At 51.0% G+C, this 16,702-nt stretch overlaps 1 protein-coding gene across 6 annotated transcripts in view; it reads left to right on the top strand.

Annotated features, from left to right (window-relative positions):
• Agap1 (ArfGAP with GTPase domain, ankyrin repeat and PH domain 1) overlaps positions 1-16,702 on the top strand; it is a 437,938-nt gene that overhangs the window by 173,773 nt on the left and 247,463 nt on the right. For all 6 annotated transcript variants that reach the window (XM_059278338.1, XM_059278339.1, XM_059278340.1 and 3 more), the window contains exons 4-6: positions 6,402-6,487; positions 8,896-9,037; positions 12,506-12,640. In XM_059278338.1, the coding sequence (XP_059134321.1) occupies positions 6,402-6,487; positions 8,896-9,037; positions 12,506-12,640 (363 nt within the window). The remainder of the gene's footprint in view (positions 1-6,401; positions 6,488-8,895; positions 9,038-12,505; positions 12,641-16,702) is intronic.

Below are 16,702 nucleotides of genomic sequence, written 5' to 3' on the forward strand. Positions count from 1 at the left end.
TCTCCGGCTCCAGCTTCTGCTGCCCCCAGCACGCCTGTCTGGCCCCCAGGTGCTATTGTTGGGTCCCTTGTTCTTACTGGACACTTGGCTGTTGGCTATGTCACGATAAAGTGTGAAGCGTTGGTGTGTGGCTTCCTTCTGCAGCTTGGGTTTTTTCCCTCTTCCTCTGAAGTTGCTACACACACACATTCTCTCTCTCTCTCTCTCTCTCTCTCTCTCTCTCTCTCTCTCTCTCTCTCTCTCTCTCTCTCTCAGTGGGATCTTAGCTCAATATCTTGTCCTTATTGTTACCCTTGTCTGCCCAGTCGTTCTCTTGGAGACTGGGGCTGTAATGGCTCTTTGGGGGGGCGGGTAGAGGTTATCTGTACCCGTCAGGGTTCTGCACACTGACTAAGGCTCCAGGACCATGGTGCCTGTTCCTCCAAAATGCCCTTTTGTAGATCTCTGTCACGTGTCCCATCAGCTGCAGGGGAGGAGGGCTCTGGGGCCTTGGTGAGCCTCACTGAGAGCTAAACATCACCAGCCTCGATAATCACAGTGTCAGCTTGGTTGCAAGTATCTTGCCTACCTCTCTGTTTGCCTCCCCAGGAAGGTAGCTCTTTCTTTGTTAGGGACCAGGGCTCTGTGCAGTTGCTGAAGGCCCTCTCCCAGTATCCATCATGTGTCCTGAGGTGTGGAGTGTCAGTGCCTTTTCCTCAGATTGCTGGGGACGCGGACATTGCGTCTGCAAGGGGGGAGCCAGGTGTTGTGCGAGAGGGCTCTGTTTCTTCAGTGGGGCCTCAGGTTATCCCCACAGCCTTGCCCTGTGCTGGTCCTTCTCATGCTGCCCTTCCTGCCCAATTCCAGGAATGGAGGAGTCAGTTCGGTCCCTGTGAAATTCTGATGTGCCAGCCCAGCTTGGGACTTAGAAGTCCCTCTCCTTCCTCATCCTCTTTTTTCCTCTGACATGGACTTGCGTTAAGGGAAGTCAGGCTCCTCCGCAGTGTTGTGCCCACAGAGCCCCGAGCAGGCTCCCTCGTTAGCTCCTCGCTCACTCTTAGCATACTGCTGTTGTCATGTTTTATTTCCACCGTAAGCTTAAAAAGCACGGCAGGTTTTACAAACCAGTGTGTTACCAGTAACCCCTGTTCCCACTGTAAAAATACCGTGCTCCAAACTTCCTTTTAAATATCACAGTACTGAACTTTCCCAAAGCCCCAATCTCATGAAGTACCGACTTAACATAGTTTTTAAAAGCCGCAGTAATTTTTAAAGGGGATTGGCACACGTGTGGTTTAGTTTGTTTTATGTTCCCTTAGGGAGAGGCCAGAAGGCCTGCGGCCCTCGGCACCTCCCAGTGCCCTTTGCTTAGATGACAGGGAGACCATGACATTGTGGGGACTTTTCCTGCTTCCTCCTGAAGCGGAGGGGGAAAGGAAGTTATCTTCTTAGATGCGGTTCTTCTGAACGGAGGCAGGAGGAGACCTAGCATCATCCATCTCTGGTCTCCTTCCCTAGGTGGAATTGGGGCTCTGGGCCATCTGGCACCTGCTGCAAGGGTGACTGGGTTCAGATGCGAGAATGAGCCCCCCTCTTTGCAGTGGCCCCACAAAGGCAGCTCCAGGCTCAGCGTAACTTTATGTAGGCCCTCACTTATGCATGCAGAACCAGACCGTCAGCACCGATAAAACCTGAAGGGGTCTGCCCTTCCGGTCTCCGAGGCGCAGGGGATGGTTTTGAGCTATAGCCCACTGAGTGTGGAGTGGGAGAAGGCTTATTCTGATCCCTGCATCTTCCACATCAGCCCCAAGGGGGAGGAGAATGACACACAGGCTCCTGGACCGTTTGCAGACAGGGTCACGTTAGGGTCATGTGGAACTTGGCGTTCATGTGGCAGAGTGGAAGGTTGGGGAATCGGAAGCCTCTGGCTTTCCTGCAGGCCGGCTGAGGGAAGGTCTCTCTGTACCTTCCTGTCTAAATGGCTCCTGAGAGGTCCTGGCTTGTCTTTGATGATTGCGTCACAAGACAGTTGTGGGGAATAACTCAATGCGATGCTCGGCAGTGTCGGTGTGAGGGGCACTTGCCATTGTCCACACTCTTCGTTGCTTGGAGAACTGTTAAGATGCAGTCACAGCTTGCAGTCCAGTTGTTGAAAACGATGAAACAGGAGCAGCAGACATCTGTGGCAGCGCTTACTCCGGGCAGCTCCTTTTTTGGAATGGGAAAATTCCACTTACTCTTATTTTTACCCCTTAAAGCAGAACTGGACAGAGATGGGACCCTGGCCCAGCATGCCAGAGGAATAAACCGTGGCAGCTCCTCCCAGTATGAGCTGAAGCAGAAGGAACCCAGTTACCTGGCATGTGGTGCCCCAGATTTGGAGCCGATTCCTGCTGTGAGAGTCTCAGAATAGTCACCTTGAAATTGGCTGAGGTTGGGTGCTGAGAAACACCCCTAATCAGACCTTTAAAGTGTGCTTGAAAGCCAGAGAACCCCAGCTGTGCTACCGTCTCAGTTCCCAGCCTGGGGGCAACTGTGTGGGGCTCTGAGTTACAGGGTGAGCCCACACCCCGCCATCACACCTGCACACACGCACGGAGTGAGCCAGGCATAGGTCGTTGAGACCTACCAGAGAGGTCAGGTGGAGATTGGCGACACCCTTTGAAAATAAACTACCGTAGTGCAATGTAATGCTAGGTAATCATAACCACTCATCAGAGAAGGTTGGCAGTCGTTCTCGGGATGACTTCCTAGGACAGCCGTGGTGCTCTGAGTGCTTACGTGTATGTTGGCAGCACATGCACTAAAGTTGGAAAAGCAGAGAAGATTTGCATGACACCATTGAGAAAAATCCACATTAAAAATGAAATTGGGGCTGGGCGGTGGTGGCGCACGCCTTTAATCCCAGCACTCGGGAGGCGGAGCCAGGTGGATCTCTGAGTTCCAGGCCAGCCTGGTCTACAGAGTGAGTTCCAGGACAGGCTCCAAAACTACAGAGAAACCTTGTCTCGAAAAACCAAACAACAAACAAGCAGTGTAATTGGAATTTAGTTATATCCTGGAATTTTTAGTAGCGAACGGTAATACCCCAAAATCCAAAGTATGCCAGAATCCACAATACTTTTGATTCTCAGAAAACTTCAGATGTTCGGGTCAAGGCTGCTCTGCTGGTGAAACCTGGGCAAATAGTCCTGAACTCCAGCTGATGTGATCGCCGAAATAATTCCCGTTTCTAGCATTTCTGACTTGGGGTCTCCGACCTCAGAGCAGAGATGCTAGCCAGGCACCAGCCCCCTGCCAATGACATTTCCATCTTTGGGAAGCAGTAGAAGACAAGGGTCAGTATGTTACTTTGGTAACTTCCTGGGCCTGGTTTCTCAGGAGCCAGGAGTATCTCTTCCAGCAGAGTTACCAAGTGGTGATAGTATCCCATTTTATTGTGGACTGCTTCCTCACAGTCTTTGTTCCCAGGCCCCTGGCTGGGTTACCTCATTAATAAACTTCCAGGTTCAGGGCACTTCCCTCTAGTTGGCTTTTGTTTCCCAATTTTGCTGTATTTCTGGAGCCTTCCACACAAGCCTGTCATCCATGGGTGTTCTTGGAAATGAAGTGTTGAAATAGGAATCGTGTGTTGTGTATCTTGGGGAGTCAGTGATGTCAGAGCTGTCAGAGGCCTTGTGGGTGGACGGAGGTGCCCTCCTATATTTGGAGGTGGTGGGGATATGTCTGAAACCCTTTCACTTGAGGTCATGACACCTGTAAAGCCAGCCTTCTTCTGTAAAGCTGGGGAAGCCCTGTGAGGGTCCAGTGTGGATCAGCTGTCTAGAAACAGCTTTTGTGGCAGGGCCCAAGGGAGTAGACAGGAGCTCTGTGTAGGTCACCTGCTGCAGGAGGGTCCCTGGAGAGAGAACGTGGACGTGCTTATGTCTGAAGAGGGGCAGGGAGCCAAGGCTGCTGCTGAGGGACATTTCAGGGTCCCCATTCTTTGCCTCTTGGTGCGGAGACAATACATTGTAATAGGGACAGGAGCATGAGACCAGACGGTCCAGAGCAAGACAAGCCTCATGCAGATCCAGCCCTGGAGTTTACCTCCATGGGCACTGGCCAGGGGCTGCTGGGATGACTGGGTGGCACTTCTGGGGTCAGGACAGGACATAGGCAGAGCAACACAAGGTCAGCCCCACCCCACCACTGCCCAAGCCAAACCCAGAAAAGAAATTCAGTGCCCCACTTGGAGACCCTTAGGTCAGCCGACATATACACCTTCTCTCACTCCAGAGCTTCAAGAACATGTGTGTTTTGGGCTTGCCTGCTAGTTCTTGTGACCCACAGAGATGATTTCTCTGCAGTTGGGATGTCAGGTCACTCAAGTATCATTAAAGTTAGATCTCAGAGGACCCTGGGAAAGATTTTTTCAATCTCCACGCAAATTCTGCTTTCCCCAGAGCCTGGTGAGTGTGCCTAGCCTGGACCTGATCTCTATGTTTTCCCAGCGCCAAGAATGGCAGATTCTTTGCAAACACTGTTTTCCTTTGAAGTCTGACTTCAGCTGTCTCATCAGGAAACATCGGGTTCCCTATCTCTTATTTCAAAAGTAAAATCAAGGAAGTAATGCTGACAGCTCCCCCAGCTTGTGTGCGTTCACCCCCGTGAGCAAGTTTTGGCCGTTTGGATGTCCTCGTAGAAGCACGTGCTGACCCTTGGCTGAAACTGTGAATATTAGCCGTAGTCGTGCCAGCCGGTGCTGCTCACACCGCTTGAGTGACACTCTACTTCTTGCTCACCAGCATGGCATCCTTGCCGTTTTCTGGCTGGGGTCACTGAGGTGGAGGGAGGCGACTGTGATGAGGCTGCTGTGGGGGTAGCCCCGGTTTAGACAGAGTTGGTAACGGTGGTAGAGTGTGGGTACAGCTGAGCTTTCAGCTCCTGTCCTTGGGGTGTCTGCTCTGTGTCAGGTGTGACAGAAGGAAGCCCTTCTGAGAAGGGATGTCATCTCTCTAGCTGAAGAATCTGATTTGGGGACCTGAAGTCGCAGAGTTCTCCTGTGGCTTTGACATGCCCGTGTGGGAAGTTTTAAAGCTTGTCTGGGGACAGCTATCTTGTCCCTGCTTACGTAGACCCCACTCCCCAGTACATCTCCACCGACCCTTTCCCGGGCTTCCCCCTTGCTTTTCAGGACAGGAGATGCCAGCACAAGTGTGGGTCTGTGTACTGCAGTGTTGGAAGGGTTCATTCTATTCTGTCATTGAAAAGTTGAAAGAGAGGAAAGGCAGGCAAGCAGAACTCCTTGTTACGTCAGATTAGGTGTGCACAAGGGAAGAGAGGGCTGTGTGTGTGCGTGTGTGTGTGTGTGTGTGCGTGTGTGTTCACATTTGTGCATGCTTGTGTAGGAAGGATGACCAGTCCCCCTGGCCTCTGTAACCACTTATTTAATGAAGGTCTTGGACACTTGGAGTTGGTGTGGAAGATGTAGTTATTCAGCTTTGTGGGTGATGAAGTGACCCAGACCTGAGAAGGGGGTAGAAGTGGCTCTGGAAGGTTCTTGTAGACTTGTTTTGAGGTCAGTGGGTTCCCTAGGGTTCCTGTGAGGCATCTACACTAAGGACCCAAGATGAGAGCCAGGAACTGACGCATACCCCACAGTAAGACAGAAGCCCTTGAGAGAGCGACCAGAGGGGACTTGTCCAAGCAGCGTGTCTCTGGAGGTGACATGTCTCCCCTGTGCAGACCTCATCGTCCAGTCCTGGCTGTGTTGGGGGGCCACCCCTGGGCCTCCCTCCGCCAGTCTCCCTCCCTTTTGTCCTGATGTCCCAGCAGGCCCCGGTGGTTTCTCGCTAACCCGTGTGGTCTCTAACACCCGCTTGTCAGTCGGCTGCACCGCTGTCTGGACTGTGCAGTTCCATCGGTAGCTTTGTCTAACGTGTGTGGTAGTCGGGCATCCCTCCCTAACTGTGACCTGTGACTCCGGAGACACCATCCTCATGCCGTTGTCTGTTTCCCTCCCAAGCACTGGGTTTCCCTTGAGGAGAATGCAGGTTCTCAGGTGCTGCTAAGCATGAAAAAGCATTTCCGGGCCTTGGGAGCCCGCCTCGCCCGTGTGCCAGGGGGCGAGAAGCTGTCCATTCACGTATTAAGTTCTACGTGAAAAGTCTCCACGCCTCGGCCAGGGTGCCTGGCATTGCACAGAGGCCGTGCCTTCTAACCAGAAGGGAGCAGGGGTTCTTAAATGAATACTTCAATCGGAGTTCAGCTCTAAAAATGCAGCGCTTGTGGGAGATGTCTAAAATCGACTCCTGAGTTCTCCCAGCCAGCCAGCCCACCGCGGCCGCCTGGCTAGAGTGTAGTTTTCCGCAAGCGAAGCCCGTGTCTGTCTGCCCCCACCCTCCGTGCCCTTCTGTAATGTTGCCTTTTGTGTATGGCAGGTGGCAGGTTCAAGAAGGAGATTGTGGTTGATGGCCAGAGTTATCTGCTGCTGATTAGGGATGAAGGGGGCCCCCCTGAGGCACAGGTGAGTACTGCATGCACACCCAAGCCAGACTGTCCTTTGCTCACTGATGACCTTATCTAAAAGCCCGAACAAGAAATGCCATGTTTTAAAATAAGGGAATTTAGAAACAAATGAAGTTTGGGTCTGTGTGGCTGATTTTTTAAGTTTTTAAGAAGGAAGAAAAAGCAGATGCATCTGTGTGACAGACTGTCAGGGTGGCTTCTAGAAATTTCTGTGCTTTTAAAAAATTGTCCTGTCCCGTGCCCCCCCCCCCCTTGTTTGATCCCAGAGTAACATCATTTTCAAAGTCCGCTGGGTGGAATTAGCCACTTGCTGTTTCTGGCAGTGACAGGCATGGACATCCCCACCCTCCCTCCCCCCAGGCTTCTTAGCCCACCTCAGTCCCCAGGGGACAACTAGTTTGCAGTGTACTGTGATCCCCTTGACTATATCCAGAGAGGTTACAGCACCGCTTTTATCCAGCTTACTGTCTTCTACATCTACACCATGATCTTCTCCATGAAAAGAGCTGAGACCTAACCACAGCCCACACCCTGCTAGGGAAGGCTGCATAGGACCTTTCTGTCTTGAACATCTCTCCCTGTTGGCTTGGATCGTGGTAGTGACTAAGGTAGATGTTGCCGAGGAACCCAGTACCCGCTGTAAATGCTGCTGTCACTGTGGAACAGCTGCTAAGTTTAGGAGAATGCTGCCAGTGAAAAGCAGTTAGGAGGTACAGCCAGAGACACCGAGGGGAAATTTTATCCCCTTAATATCATTCAGATAGTAGCTCCTTTTGCTGTTGCTATGATAAAATGCCCTAGGAAAAGCAACGTAAGGGAGGGAGGGTTTATCCTACCTCACAGTTTAAGAGCACAGTCAGTCCATCAGGGCCGGAAGTCAAGATGGCAGGAGGCTGAAGGAGCTGGTCACGGCACATCCTCAGCTAGGAAGCAGAGAGTGATGACCGTGTGCTGCTGCTCAGCCCTCTTTCTCCACTTGCACAGTCCAGGATCCCAGCCAAGGGGATGGGGTTGCCCACAGTGGGCGGGTCTTCCCACCTCAACTCAGTCAAAGGTATACACCAACAGATACGGCCAGAGACCCATCTCCCAGGGACCCATCTAGATCCCGACAAATTGACTTGAACCGTCACACAGTATACTTGATGGTTAGGAAAGAAGAATTGTGAAGGCATGTTGAAAGTGAAAAATGTTGGTTTTGTAGCAGTTAGAGGGCATGCTCCCCGAATATTTCCACCTTCTGGATCACTGCAGCATTTGGCTTCTGACCGGTGCCACCCAAAGGCAAAATCTCTCTTCACTTGGCTTGGCAGACGAGGAGTGTGTTCTGCTGTGAGAAGGATTCTCAGTGTGTGTGCGTGCCATTGGCACATGAGGGTGTGGAGTCTCTTGTGTAAATAGTCCACATTTAAATGTGTGTGTGTGCCATTGGCACATGAGGGTGTGGAGTCTCTTGTGTAAATAGTCCACATTTAAATGAATGCGGTTTGTTGTGGTGGGTGTTACTTTATTCACACACACACACACACACACACACACACACAAATTGGGTGCCTTGCCTTGGCCATAATCATTTACCCTGGATAAGCTTCTCTTAGAGAAGGGGCTCTCTTGTTTGTGTATACACGTAAAGAGAAGAGCGTTTAGTACCAGACTCAGACAGGTTCTAGAAGCTGTCCTGTCAGCTTCTGTGAGAGTAGGTTGCTGGGCATTGTGGGGAGCCCCACTCCCTCAGCTTCACCCTGCCTAGGGAGCTGTTGTAAATAAGGTGACCCAAGAGGACTGAGTATAGATTAACCTTACCGCTCCCCTTTTAACTTTCCTAAAAATAAGTAGTAATTTCCCAGCATGGGGCTGAATGAGTTTAGTGACACCTCAGCCTCTGCTCTCCCAGGAACTCTATGGAAAAGGCATCATCAGTCTCAAGTGGTGGGCAGTGTGGGCACCAGGACAGTTTTGAGCAGACTGTGGGCACAGAGGAGCAGTACCCTCTCAACCTCTAGTCCACTAAGCCTTCAAAGGTTCTGAGGAGGCTGTGTGGAACTAACCCCACCTCCACCACACACACACACACACACACACACACACACACACACACACACACACACACACGTCCCAGATGGGGAGCCTTCTAGCTGCAGGGTCAGTCAGGCCAGAGGGTAGATAGACACTTAGGATCACAGTGACCCGGGCAAAGAGCAGGCCTGGATTCTCAGAACACGAAGGGCCCTGGTAGAAACACGGGGGCGGAGGGTGTCCCGTTCCCATGTACACATAGAAGACTTCAGTGATTAGCCACAGTGCACAGGCAGCAGGTAAGGGCGCCCCGACACTCACAGAGGTGTGGCTCACACACCTCGTCCTGAACCCCCCTCAGCTGCCCCTTCTCTACTCTTCTCTCTGCAGTTTGCCATGTGGGTGGATGCGGTCATTTTTGTCTTCAGCTTGGAGGATGAGATCAGTTTCCAGACTGTCTACCATTACTACAGCCGAATGGCCAACTACAGGAACACCAGCGAGATCCCACTCGTGCTGGTGGGGACCCAGGGTGAGTGCTAGCCTTCCACTGGCGTTTTTGAAGGTTTTGTGAACATGTTCTCAGTATGGAGGGATTTGGAAATGACCTGAAACAGGAAATGGGGGCTGAGGCGTTTCCTGATTGGTTCTATGGAGAAGTCAATTCACCTTAGACAGACATTGGCCCCACCCCACACACCTCAGAGGCTTTAGGAAAACCAACTTTCTTCTGTTTTCTGCATTATGATGCCTTAATTGCCTTTTGCACAAGACACCTTTTATTCAAGTTGCTATTATTTATTTTTATTAAAACAAATATCTGATTTATTTTGACTTTCAGTACCCCTTTAAGGTAATACTAGCTCTGATACACAGCTGAGCTTTGCCTCTCCCTTTCTGTTTCCTGGGGTCTCATGGTCTCTCCTTTTCCACCCAGCAGCTCATTCTCAGTACAGGGAACCTGGGGCTCTCATTCTTAACTGTGTTCCATGTCACTTAAAACATGGCCTCTTAGTAAGGGATTGTCACACAGAGTCAGACAGCACCCTCACCCCAGGTCAAAGACTTGCACTCATGAATTGGCCACTGGAGTCCAGCCAAGATTTTAAGCAAAATTATAGCTTCTCTTCTTGGGTTTTCTTAATTTTGAGCTGCTTTTGTTATTTCTATTGGAACTGATAAATCTGGTATTGACCAGTTCAAGTGCAGTCAAGACTCAAACTATGGGCAGGGTTTGAGAAGCAGTGTATTGATGGACGGAGTATATGTCCTCAGCTTGTCACTTGCAAAATAATAGAGTCACATTTTCACAGAGAACACTATTTCTCTCTGTGTTCTGATACATGCAGTGGCCAGTCAGTTGGTCTCTCCTGCTTCGGAAACCTGCAGCTCAAAACTACAATGGAACCTAAAACCAAAGTGAAGACATCTTTGTTCCTCTAGCTCCCTCTGCTGGTCACCTGCAGACAGTGCCTTGGTTCTTACTGTAGTGTAGCCCTCCTGTCTTCCTGGGGCCCAACCACTGAGGATTAAAAATACTGAAGATGGTCTTTAAAATCAGATGATCTCTTCTATATTGAAAGCATTTTTATGTTTTCTAATTTAAAAATTAATATTTTCTTATAGATATTGTGCAGTAAAGCTGAAGTAGAATGTGTGGTTTTTGCAAATGCTTTAACAGCCGATAAAAACTTTACATTTGTAAAATTAATATATTGTACTGGTACAAAATAATTTTAAATTATATTTTGAAAAAAACAAAAAAATACTGAAGATATGTGTAGTGTGCACACTTGTAATCATCCTGGCACTAGGGAGGTTGAGGAAGACGGATTGCCAATAAAGGCTAGACTGGGCTACAGAATTAGACTCTCAAAAATACAAAACAATGTCCTGGTGTGGTGGCCCATGCCTTTCATAGCAGCACTCAGGTGGATCTCTGTAAGTTCAAGGCCGGCCTGGTCTTTGTAGCAAGTTCCAGGCCAGCTAGGGATACACAGTGAGACCCTATCTAACGAGCGGGGAGGTGGGGGAAAAAGTCACCTCTACTGAACTCGTGAGCGTTGTACACAGTGCACGGACTGTACAGACATCGTAGGTAACCCAGGGATGACTTGAAGTCTACAGGCAGATAATACAAGTCCTACTCAGTTGTCACCCCATCTCATGGAAGGGGCGGAATGTCTGTGCGTTTGTGTACCTCAGAAAGCCCTGAAACCTGCTCCCAGAGGATGGCACTGGGCGGCGTGGCTGGCGTGGCTGGCGTGGCCAGTGTGGCCGGCATGGCCGGCATGGCTGAGGTGCCTGCTCGGGAAAGTCTTCAAATGGCACTTTAAAGCCAGTGCATCTCCCAGGCAGGGTTTCCCCACAGCTGTCTTAGAACAGGAGCGGAATTCGGAATGAGTACTTCCCCTGTGACTGGACAGGCAATTCCCAGCAGCTGGCCTGCTATCTTAAGAGCCGTGTGGGCCTGCGTCTGAGACACGATGCTTTCCCACTGTGGACGCTCTGTGACTCATGGCTCACAGCTGAGCTGGAGAGAACAGATTTGATCACTGCGTGTTCTCATGCACACCACTGTTGGTTTGCTGTTGGTGGAGAGGCGGAGTAAGAGCCCAGGTGTTGGACTCTCACACACCTAGACCAGAGCTGCGGTGGCCAGGTGGCCCTGTTTGCCTCTCAGTGCTCTGGGAGGGTAAACTGAGGAATGGATGGAAGGCATGTAGTCATGTGTCAAGGACCAGTCAGGAGACACAGGACTTGACCTGGATTGAGGTTCATTTTTATCCCTTATATCTCGACATGGGACCAGTTGTTCTGAGGCCCTGCTCAGACCTTGCTGGTGATGGACTAAGGGACCTGGGGCACCTATGGCAGGAAACTGGACTGTGTGTGGCTTCCTCATGATCTGCTGTCAGTACCCATGAGCTATGTGCACACTGGGCTCCTGAGACACCTGTGCCACCTTTGGGAACATAAGCAGTGAGGCTGGATGGTGATCTGAGGAGGTACCCGAGGTTTCCTTTCTGCTGGCTGGGGTGGGTGGTTTCAGAGGCCAGAGAAAGAGCTGAAGAGCGGCCATTCACCCCTCGGAGTACCTGGCCGGCAGGAGGCCAGTTCTGGGAGAGCTGCTGGGCTCAGTGCACCTTCTAGGACAGGGATGGGTGCCCTGCCCTTCATAGCGGGGACACGTGGGTGAGTGGGGGGGGCCCTGCAGTGCCCGTTAGGCCACCTCTGCCCCCAAAGACTTGCAAATAGAAGGAGAAGCAGCGTTAGGAAAATCGCCAAGTTAAAGTGGTGCAAGATGGCACTGGGCAGAGCCGAGCTGAGCTGCAGGCCCAGAGGCGCCCCTGTGACACAGCCGAGCTGTGCTCATCTGTGGGTGAAGCAGCTGCAGGAGGGTGGGGCTCGATGGCTGGCCTTCCCAGATTAGACGCGCACGGGCTTTGAGAAATTGGTGTTTCTAACTTCTTTCCTCCCTGGTTTACTTAAAGGAATGTTTAGACCTTTATAAAGGACCTCTTTCCCTACTTGTTGTAAATGATATGTTGACGTACTTACTTGTCCAGCGAGACAGATGAAGTGTTCTCTGGTGGGCTGTGCCTGAGGAACCTCGGTTGGGGATGGTATTGTCACCTGACACTAAGTGTCCCAAATCACACTTTTTTTTTTTAGATGCACCAAGAAGTGAGCCCAAAGGATAGGTTTATGAGTCTCTCTCCAGGCTGGCCTTGAACTCAGCCCTCCCAAATGTCAGGACTGGTGTGGGCCTCCTTGCCCTCACCATTCTGTAGCTTGAGCCTATTATTTTGGGGTGAACTATTTTCGGAATTCCAGCTTCAGGGAGGAATGATATGTGCACTGCTTATGATGGGTTTTGAGTGGCAAGGGCCCCCCAGAATGGCAGAAAGCAACCGGCTGTGGGGCAGGATTGAGTCACGTGGGCTCTAGAGTCACGGGAAGCAGTTGCTAATGAGCACGCTGTCCTTGTCTGTTGCAGATGCCATAAGTTCCACCAACCCGAGGGTCATCGACGACGCCAGGGCACGGAAGCTCTCCAATGACCTGAAGCGGTGCACGTACTACGAGACGTGTGCCACCTATGGGCTCAACGTGGAGCGGGTCTTCCAGGACGGTAAATGCCCAGCTTGTGACTGCCAGGGCCCTGCAGCACACAGTGACACACGGACACCCCCTCTGGGAGAATAGTCACACACGAGTGTGGGGACGGGAGCCCACCGTGCAGTATGTAGATTTCAGTGTTGGGGCACTCCACTTTCAGAGCTGTGTTCAGAAGAGGAGGAGGCGCTGTAGAGCAGTCCTTCATGGCATCCGTGTGGCACACTGCACAGCCTGCTCTGTGTAAATGAGCAACTCCAAAAAGCCCCGTCAATGCCACTGTGCGCAGATTCATGGTTGTAACTGCTCATTCTTAACCAGGCCTTGTCTTTAAGACGAAAGGCTTAAGTATTTGACATTTGGCCCTGGGGAATTAAAACTGAAAGAGAAAAAAAACGAAAAAGAAAAAATAAATAAATAAAAAAAATAAAACTGAAAGAGTAAACTTTGAACCCCAGAAAGTGAAATTAGAACTTGGGGCTGAAAGTGTGGGCCAGCCTGAGGAACTGTTTTATCTTGTTGGATTATTAATTGGCTGCCCACCTCTAGGAACAGTTGAATTTAGGGGGGCATCTGGCTTCCGGCCCTGCCACGGGGGCATGCCAGTGATGGTGATGCCAGCTGTTGGTTATGAAAAACCCTGTAAAACAGGACAGGAGGGATGGGTGGCCTCCAGCCTCGGGGATTAGACGTTCTGGAGCACCAGTGGGCTTAGAGTTGAGGTCCAGGAAAGTGTCTGTTTCTGGTGGCCCCTGGGGGAAATCAGCCCGAAGCCCTTTGGTTTAAGTCTGCATGCGGCAGGTCGCTTCTGTCCCTCGCTTCTGTGGTGGGAGTTGGCAGGGAGCAGAGTAGGACAGGCTGGGATCCTTACAGAAGGGTAAAGGTCAAAAGCCTTGCTGCTCATTGACCCTGAAGAAAACTTGCTCCAGCGACCCAGTCCCGGAACTGGGGCTGAGAGTGTAGCTGAGTCAGCAGAATGCTTGTGTACCATGCACGAAGCCCTCAATTCAACCCCCAACACTACATAAACTAGGTGTGTGGCCCATGATTGTAACCTCAGCACTTGGAGATAGAGGCAGGAGGATCAGCTACATATCAGGTTCGAGGCTAGCATAGGCTGCGTGAGACCCAGTCAGAAAATGGAAACTCATCTTGGTACTGTTCGACTAAGTGGCCTGGGATATTCCACGGGCTCCAGCTGAGACCGTGGGGACCAACTCTTTTTATTGTAATAAACTTGAGCATTGGACCATGGTTACAGTCTGCCCCTCCTGTGGCAGCCAGGCCCTTCCAGAACTTTGCCATCCCTTTCTTCCTCTGCCTCACAGTCAGTCACGTGTTTTCTGGCCCTTGGTCCTGCTCTGTTCCTTCTGTCTCATTCTGCTTTTCATCCTTCCTGGTGCTGAATCCAAGGAAGCTGGGGATTGCCCTTTGAAGCGTGGCATCTCTGGGTCCCGCCCTCCCTTCCCCATTCCCGTGCGTCCCAGGCCTCCCTAGGCACCTCTGCCTGAGCATGTATTCCGCAGCTGCCCTGCCTTCAGCCTCACGGCTTGAGTTGGACTAGGGCTGGCTGTGAGCTGTAAAGACGAAGCAAGGACACATTTGAAGTCTTTCCAAAGCGTGGATTCTGACACGCAGCCAAGTCCACGCTCACTGTTGCATGACCCAGACACCTGTGTGAGCTGACTGAGTTGACTGAAGGACTGGAAAGGCCTGGGCAGGGTCACAGGCAGATCTAGCTGACTGCCTGTTTCTACATAGATGGGCTTTTCTGATGCAGCCATCTGCTTTGGGACTGCAGAGGGCACAGGAGTTCCAGCAGAGACACCATGCTGCCAAGCCTAAGACAGGTAACCCCAGCCCTCAGGGAATGGCTGTTCCTTAGGTGGGCTACCAGAGCATGCTTGTGTGGGTTTATTCTCTTCCACGACTTCCTTATTTCTTACATTTATTCTGTTTAATGCTCATGGGTTCCCATAATGACAGGAACCAGTTCTACACAAATAATCTTGCAGATTGATAATTGGCATCATCAAGACCATGGAAGTGTTTCATTTCACTCCTGATACAGCAGCATATTCTCATAGAGTGCTTCAGACAGTAGATAGCTTTTCCTCATAGGTCTGGATACTCAAAGCCCAAGTTCAAGGGCCTGGGGAGGGCCTGTCTCCCTGTTCACAGTATCTTCACGAAGGCAGGGAAGGAAGGGTAAGAGTTCAGGGTAGGAGTTTGATCACCACAGATGCTCAGTTCCCAGCATGCAGCAGAAGGCTTGGGGTCACACCTGGCACCTCTCTGTGGGATGGAGGCATCCATCCCATTGTCCTCTCCAAGACGGGAGGCTGCCGAGGGGGTAATGCTCACTCCAAATGCCGGGACTATAAAATAATGCAGGAATGCTGGCGTGGACCTACTCCCTGGCCTCTCACTGAGGTCACACGGTGTGTTCTTGGGGGTGTGTTTTCATAGGCTGCAGACTTCCGTTCACTTTACTACTTCTTCTTTTTTTTTTTTTTTTTGGTTTTTCGAGACAGGGTTTCTCTTTGTAGCTTTGTGCCTTTCCTGGAACTCACTTGGTAGCCCAGGCTGGCCTCGAACTCACAGAGATCCGCCTGGCTCTGCCTCCCGAGTGCTGGGATTAAAGGTGTGCGCCACCACCGCCCGGCCACTTTACTTCTTATTCTAGAACAAACACAATAAGCGTTTGCATTTTAGGGTCTCAGAAATAAGTAACGCCCATGGTGCCAGAACATCCAAATGCATGGCAGATTTGTGTTTGTCCATCAAGTGTTTTATGTGAAGAGAAGTTAAAAAAAAATAAGATTGAGGTTCTATTCCTGCACATATATGGTATTTACGGGGTAGATGTTTTCTTTCATTTAAACCATAAACTCCTTTCATTAGGATATAAGTAGTTGCCAGGTGTTTGGGAAAAAGACAAAACACCCGAAACTCATATGGTCTTTAAATTTAAAGAGATTGAGGAGTGTAGGTCTGTGATCTCTGCACTCAAAGGCTGAGGCAAGCAGGTCATGAGTTGGGAACCAGCCTGGGCTACATGGCAACCTCCTGTCTCATGAAGGAAAGAGAAAGAAAACTTGGTTGAGAGCTAGGGATGTGACACAGTGTAGAATACTTGGGGAGTCAGTGTGAGGCCCACAGTTTGGTCCCCAGTACCACAGGAGAAATAGATACGCAAGTGCAGTGAGCCTCAGGAAAAGAAAATGAGGTAACTTGATTGAAAGGACAGAGCCTGGACTGCATCTGCCTTTTGGAGAACCCTGAGCCTTAAGCCTTAACCGGACACTGGGCCATTTTGTCATTAAAAACCAGCAAGCTGGGTCCTTAGACCAGAGAGTGCATTGCCACATTCCTGCTGGTTGGCCAGCCAGCGTAAGAGAGTTCTCAGTGTTGCAGTGTGGCCTCTTGGTGTCCCCAAAACAGGTGGATTGGAACATGGGAAGAGAGGCAGACTTCTGTCTGCTTTGTCTCTGAGCCTGTGGCCTGAGCATTCCGTGGGCATTCTGTGCCCTTGGGTTTGGAGGTGTGAAGCCTGGCCGTGTCAGTCAGTGCTTACCTGAGCTCAGCATTGTGCTAGATGTACTAGGCTGGAGATGGGCATTAGGAGATTTGGTCCACCAGGGAGGATGGCCGTCTCCTTGCAGGGAGGAGGAGTGGGTATGACGGGCCAGGGTGTTCTCTGCCTGCTCTCCATTTCCATAGCCTGGGGCATCCAGCTTGTTCATATGGGCTGGTAGAGTAGGAGAGTCTGACCTCCATGGATTCCTTTAAATAACCTTTACTTCACAGGGTTAATGCCCTCTGTTCGATTGGATCTGGCCTCTGACTCTGACCTAGGGCATGTGGCTCTTTGGATTACCAGCGGTGCCTCAGGGAGGTGGCCGGGGCATCTGTAAGCCAAGTGCACAGGCTTGGGCCGCTGTGGGCTTCAGGCCTGTCTCCATCCTCTGGTCGACCTCTGCCAGTGTCTTCAGTCGGTCTGCTTTTCCGCAGTTCTTTGCTGCTCGGGGTGTCTGGGAGACAGCTGCACACTGGCTTCCATGTTTTCAAAGTGAAA

The sequence above is a fragment of the Peromyscus eremicus genome, chromosome 13, assembly GCF_949786415.1.
Source record: "Peromyscus eremicus chromosome 13, PerEre_H2_v1, whole genome shotgun sequence".
NCBI lineage: Eukaryota > Metazoa > Chordata > Mammalia > Rodentia > Cricetidae > Peromyscus > Peromyscus eremicus.